This window comes from Myzus persicae, unplaced genomic scaffold (genome assembly GCF_001856785.1).
Source record: "Myzus persicae strain clone G006 unplaced genomic scaffold, MPER_G0061.0, whole genome shotgun sequence".
In the NCBI taxonomy this organism is placed as follows: Eukaryota; Metazoa; Arthropoda; class Insecta; order Hemiptera; family Aphididae; genus Myzus; species Myzus persicae.
This window is the reverse complement of record NW_019103602.1, coordinates 211,513-218,782: the sequence shown is the minus strand read 5'-3', so window position 1 is coordinate 218,782 and position 7,270 is coordinate 211,513. Positions and strand designations below refer to the sequence as shown.

Sequence of the window (7,270 nt, the reverse complement as noted above, 5' to 3'; positions counted from 1 at the left end):
TCGCGAAAATATTTACATTTCTCTCGATCAGTCACCGACGACCGGCCGTGGCCCTTCCGTTTATCCGTAGTGATCATAATAATATTATAATTTTAATATTATAATATACACTACTTGCCGCGGTATCATTCATTGTCATTATCGTTACAATTATCAGCCGAACAACGTTCGACCAGGGCTACACACACGTCTGCCCGTCCGTTCGTCCTTCAGTCACGACGGAGTTTCACGCGGACGCCAGGTGGACGGAAACCACTGTCATCGCAGGCGTTGGCAGTATATGATGTTGGCCCGGCGCCGCAGACGCCGATACCGACGTGACAACGCCACAGCGACCGTAAGGAAGACAGTGACCAGTGGAGCAGCAGTAGTAGCGAAAGGGTCAGCGACATCGACATCGACTGTAGCAGCGGCGGTCAGACACATCAGCAACAACAGTGACCACAGCGCATCAGCGACGACGAGCAGACATGACGACGACTGTGGGTCTGCTATCGCCTTTGTTGCCACCGACCGCGGTGACCGCTGCCGTGGCAGAAGAGCACCAGCAACAGGATTACTACTACGTGCCGCAGCCGCAGCCCACGCGCGTTGTACGCATGAAAATGTGGAGTGACGACGACGACGAAAATAATTATTGCGCCGACGACAATTCGACGGTGAGCATAAAATAACATTGTTATTGTAGTTATTAATAATAGTTAGCATATAATATTATCTTTAAGAAGGGCACATTATGATATTATATTTATTTGTATTCGTTTGTGTGGCCGACGAGGGTTGTTGTGTTAAAAAGTGGGTGCAAAAAAACAAAACAAAGGGTTGACGTAAAACAAGTGGCTGGAAGTAAAGAGGCTCGGGCGCGAAAGCGACCCGTGCGATTCAAAGTTCCCGCCAACCGTCGTCGACGTCGCCGCCGCCTGCTCCACCACCGCCTCCTTCACCGTCTCCGTAGCGTCGCGGGGTTGTCGACGGCGGCGGCGGCGACGACGGTTCGCGTGGAAAAACATGTGCGTGATGATAACGAAGTCTCTTTCTTCCTTTTTACGTTTTCTCGTGATAACTCGTTGCTGTCGTTTGGCCTTTATTCGTCAAAAGCTTTTTTACGTAGGCGGAATAACAGTTTACGCGTCTTACATGATGTGAACATTGTTGTAACAACGTATGTCTAATATATTTTGCTGTTCGGCTGGGTTTTATTTTTACTAGTACTTAATATGTATTGTAATATAGTATAATTATGTAATATAAATATTTTATTTTTAATTTGTAGACCTCGATTTTCCGATATTTCTTTTAATGCGTATAATAAACAAAAGTGTGTCACGTATTAAGAGATATTATCGGAATTGATCGATTTTTATTCGACCAAAAAATCGTAACGTCGATACCTATCGCGCGGGGCCGCTATGCCCCGGCGCGGTGGTCAGTGGTTTTAACGATTTTGCAGGGCGACCAAATGGGTGCGCGGGACGGGTAGGTCCGAGCCTGGGTGATTATTAATTAACGGCGGATCGATGATGTGGGACGCTCCTCTGTCTGTGAATATATTTTTATCTCGAAACGTATTATTGATATTTTTATAACTTTGATTACAGGAGTGTCGATTTGAATATCAGAACATCATGTTATTTTTGCACCTAGAAAATGGTCGTTGTTATTGTTGTTGTTATTGTTGTTGTGTTGTTGCCGTAATTGTAGTTGTACATTTTGCGGCGGTGGTGGTACTCGTATTATAGTGGTAGTAGAACGGCAAATTAGAAAGCAACGTATAGTACGACGCGACGGCGCGTTGGTTGATACCGTGATGGTGGGGGAGGAAGAAGTATGTGGAGAAAGTGTGTTAACGACACGCCACCGTCGTCGACGCTATAATATTTTAATAATATATATTGTACCAAACGAATAATAATAATAATAATAATAATATTGGACATGGACTAGTTGGATGCTCTTTGCAAAAATACCACTCGAATTCGATGTAGACATTTTAACACGGTGAGCCTCACCTCCGTGGTTTTGTCAAGTGTTCGAGAATGGGAATCATCAACTTTACTAGCCTTTATTGTTATTATTATTATTATTCGGTACGCAACAAAATACTGTAACAGTTGTCGAAGAGAAGCTATTTTATGTACGTTTGTTGGACCTTTATGTTATATAATATACACATTAATTTGATCGGGTTTCTCTGGTTGAGGGAGGGGGAGTAAAATAGTAATAAAGATCGAAAATACAATTTGATTATGTAATTACGTTCGTTAAGGCTGTGAAAGACTGTGTGCACCTATGGCGTGAGGGGACCGTTACCGGCGATGAGAAAGGGTGTGTATTCATCCCCCCGTGAAACCCGTCCCACACACAGACCCGCCACCACCCTTCCACTGACGTCCGATAATAATAATAATATATAATATCAAAACGGACGTTTCATAGAAATATAGGTGTGCGTTTCGCGCTAATGAGTATCATCTCGTTGTCTGTTCTAAACGCGCAAAGTTCAATAGGTCTCATCGGCGCAGAGAACGCCGTTGCAATAACATTATTATCTCTCGTATTCTATATTATACCTATTGAGTGTGTAGGTACTTACGAGACTTCTGGGAAATCTCAGGGCCGCCGCCGCCGTAATTGTAATGAACGCAGTTATATCACTATTCACTATTAGGTCTATAAGTACGTCACCGTTTCGCGTTTCTAGAAAAATGATACTCTACGTCTATACGACGTGTGTACCGCAGTAGTTGAGGGTATTTCGGTGGCGCGGCTTTTTTCTTTCTTTTTTTTTTTTTATCTCGAGAGCCTTTTATCGTGGTTTCCGTGATGTCCTAGTTCACGGGGCTATGCAGTTTTCCCGAGTGATTTTAAACAGACGTTTATATGGTAGGTATCGACGAGTTAATGAAAACGTTTTTCCTTGAGCGCTATGTCCTGACGCCATCTACACGGGTACGAGGAAAAACGTCACAGCCGAGTAGTTACCGGATAGGTCGGCCAGATGGCGTCGTGGTCCCAGTGGTCACCGCTGGATTGTGCTTCTGGTACTCGAGTCTGCCAGCAGTAACACCAACACGTACAAGGCGAACGACGTACAACGGGAAATATAAAAAAAATAAAATAAACGTCGAACACTCGAAACCCGTAAAATACCGTCACATAGTCCAGACACTTCGCCATAATTCCATAACGATAGTTTTACAGTGGTCAAAATAAAATTCTGTCACTGCCTATATATTGAAATAATATACCGTGAAATAATATGACGTATGGATAACATATTTACGTTTAATACATTATTTTATCATTATTATATATATTTTTTTTTGATCTTAAGCATCAGGAACTATGGTCATTTGCATTTTGTAGGGAGGTTATGGTACATATGTATGTGGGATGACGATTTGTCACTAAAACCCTGATGGTCACCCATCTGGGAACAAACTACGACGGTCGATGCTTGACCTCGGAACACGTTCGTGACTGAGGCCAACCACCAAGCTACACCAGGCCACTTATTTATTTTTATTTCGGTAGATTCAGATGTAGAATAGTTACGTATTTTGATCTCGAAATCCGAAACTAACATATCAATAACTTTATGTAAAACATTATGCGAGAGTTTATAACTGTTATCCGATTATTCGTAAAACTCAAATTATTATTTTTTAAAATCATTTCGATATTTTTTGCTCTTTTAAAATTAGTTTAGACTCGAAATTGAACTTCCAACATTCGTTGTTTTCTTATTACTATTATTATTGTAATTCATTTTACTACGTTTTTCGAAATTAGAAATAATTATTTAGTTTAAACATTTTTTATAAATGACAGGCATTTAAGTACTGTACATTAACTGTACATTAGGTATACTATTAGGATATTATTGTATATAATTTGTATACCCTAACTCGTAATGTAATGTATACACATAATACATATTTGATATTATAAGACTTCTTCGGTCATAGCCAATAGGTATATGGACTTAAGTGGACGATTTTTTTTCCATACTTATATTAATACATTTATGATACGAAATAACAGCGTTCATTTTTTTGTCAGAACTGCCAATAGTTTATATTAAATTTGAAATGTCAAAAATCTCCTTAAAATCATTTTGCATTAATTGCATTTGTGTTTTATAATAATATGTTCAATTATCTAATATTTTTTTTTTTTTTTTGCCCACAGAATAGTTTCTTATTGCTGAACAACATGGGTATTCATGTTCCTCCGATGACAACAATAAATACAAGCATGTCAAATGAAACTGGCAGTGAATCAAATGCATGTAAAAGACGGTTATCCTCGTCATTAGAAAATGATCATATTCCTAAAATAGCAAGGCGTATGGTTAATAACGAGGATCTATTGCAAAATGATCATATTGTCGAGCAATTGGATACGGCGTCTCGACTAGACGACGACAGTGCAACATCATCAATTGTTGCTGCTATAGCGGCCGTTACTGATGATTCAGATTGCAGTATTGACGATGACGATGAAGACGATGATGATGACGAAGATGACGACGACGATGATCAATACTTGCCCGCTGGCAGTTTGTCACTATCTTCGTCCAACAGTGGCAATGTCACAAATTCTACAAATTCTTCTTCATTATCGACACTATCGCCCTCCCAACAGCACCACAACCAGAACCATTGGAGACAACATCATCAACAGCAGCAAACTATCAAATGCGACACTAACGGTAAGTGTTATTTGGATTTAGGTAGCGGTGGGAGCAGCACAACACTGACAACAACCATGGCTACAATGCAGCCACGAATCAACAGTGAACCGGAATGCTGTGAGCTGGGGCGTTGTGTACCTTCAACGCAGTGTTACAGACGACGTAGAGCCGCAGTGTTTGACGCGTCAATGCGCAAATTGGGAAAATCAAGCGGTGGGTCTGGAAATAATGGCTCACAACAAAGCTGCGAAGCTGGACTCCGGAGGTCCGTGCTCATTTGCAACACTTTAAGATTGATTGAGCGTGAGATGTCACGAGAAGCTGCTGCCGCAGCTCAACAGGCTCAACAACGACGTTGCTGTACAACGACTACGTCGAATACGTCACAGCAATTGATCCAACAGCAACAAATCGATGTTTCACACCAACATAATAACCATAACAACAACAATAACAGACGATCTCCCACACCATACCCCACGGAGTACAGAAATGGCCGGCCAGAAATGATGGTTGAACATAACAGCAGTAGCAGCAGCAGCAGCAGCAGTAGTAGCAGCACAACAGATTCCATTGACTCAGGTGTCGACGACGAATACTACTATGATGAAGATGATGACGACGACGATCATCATAGCCATACCACAGTGATGGCAAATAATCACCAAGATCTAAACAACCATCATCTCCAATATTACCATTTGAACGGAAGTATCGAAGAATGTGACAATTATATTAATTCGGATGATTATGACGAAGACGACGATGATGAAGATGACGATGACGATAGTGGTAATAATTCTCCTTTAACGGAACTACAACTTTATGATAACAGTTTCAATAACAAAAGAAACACAGCATTGAGTATTGGGGATCACCATTCCGACGATAACACACTACCTTTAATAGGTAATAGTAACACAACAACGATTACGTCTATCGATTGGGGTTCAGTTCTAAGTTTGTCATCGTCAAACAGCAACAACAATGGAAATAATTCACAGTCTACGTCGTCAACATCAATAACAATGATGAACAATATTGATAGCGATTGTGATGATATCACAACGATAATATCTACTACAAATCTAGATCGCAAATCTCAACAACATAAACGTAGGAGGCGACACTATAAACATCATTACCATCATAGTCAAGTTCATACAAAACACAGACATCACCATTCCCATCACCATCAAAGGTCGCAAAAACGTCGAGACCGTGGAATAGCATCGTCATTACAAATGTCAAAAAACAGGACATCAAATTATCAAGTTCAGTCGCAAGTAGGCCCTTCGAATAACGAATAAACTACCTACTTAATAATCGCAATAATACGCTCATTGGAAAGTTGCAACAAATTTTAAAAAGCATCAAAACTAAGTTGTCTGGCTTTGATATTACAATGGCAAACTATATTTACCTAGATGTTTACACGTGTACCTGATAGATCACATATTATATAATTATTGAATGCCTACCTAAAAAGGTATGGATATGCAAATAGCAACCAACAAGGATGGCTGTGTAATATACCGGGCAGCTCAATTATTATTATTATTTTTTAATTTTAATGTAGGTTATGTTATATTTTATTATCTCTTATACTATATATTTGTGCGGACGTATGTTTTTTTTTTCAAAATAAATTAACAATCAAACATTATTAAATTTTCCATCATAACACCTTTACAATAACGATTTAATGTGTTGCAATAAATATATATGAATGTGTTGATATTATGTCGTATAATATGTTAAGAGACTCTTGTTACCATTTTAAAAGTTTTATATATAATATAGTATATATATAAATTCTATATATATATTATTATTATTATTATTGCGTATCGTAATATTAGGTAATAAATTATATATTACAATCAATTGTTTTATAGAATAAGGATCCACATTTCAGTTACAGATATAGAAAGTCCTCCCTCACACACGAAAAAAATAACAATTTATTATTAAATGTTTTGTAGTATGAATACATATTATATCCGTACACTTTTGATTTTTTTATAAACTTAAATTATTCAATACACAGTGAAATGTAACAACATCATTATATTGTAAGTGATGCGGCCTATTTTATATTTGACAATTTTAGATACTAAATGTATCATTATATCCGTCCATAGATAATGAAACACACAAGATTAAAATTATCAACTCACATTAATTAACAACTGTATTTGAACAAAATTAATTTATCGTCCAAATAGTAACATTGGTTTTTTTTTTATCAAGATCTCTTTCAAACTTCTATTTGTATGTATACAATCATTTTGTTTGGTTTTTCTAATAAGAATTAGGGTTTTGGTTTATACTATAAATAAAAAGTTGTGTTGTCTACAAATTCAATTATGTACTTATTGATAAAATTACATTGTAATTACAGTATTATTAATTTAATAATAATAAAATATATAAATATGTTAAAAAAAGCAATAATAATAAGTAAATTAAATTAATTTTTACTCTCTGAATGCACTGATGATGTTTGTTAATAATAGTAAAATATTGTATTATATATTATTAATATCGAAGAGCTGCTCAATGAACCAATAT

The 7,270-nt window shown here is 37.7% G+C and overlaps 1 protein-coding gene across 1 annotated transcript; it reads left to right on the top strand.

The window, feature by feature from the left end:
- The first annotated feature begins 470 nt into the window (after nt 1-470).
- LOC111034837 (phospholipase D C-like) lies at nt 471-6,943 on the top strand. The gene is made up of 2 exons (XM_022316229.1): nt 471-659; nt 4,192-6,943. The coding sequence occupies exons 1-2, from the start codon at nt 471-473 to the stop codon at nt 6,004-6,006; spliced, it is 2,004 nt and encodes a 667-aa protein (XP_022171921.1). The 3' UTR covers nt 6,007-6,943.
- Nucleotides 6,944-7,270: the final 327 nt, after the last annotated feature.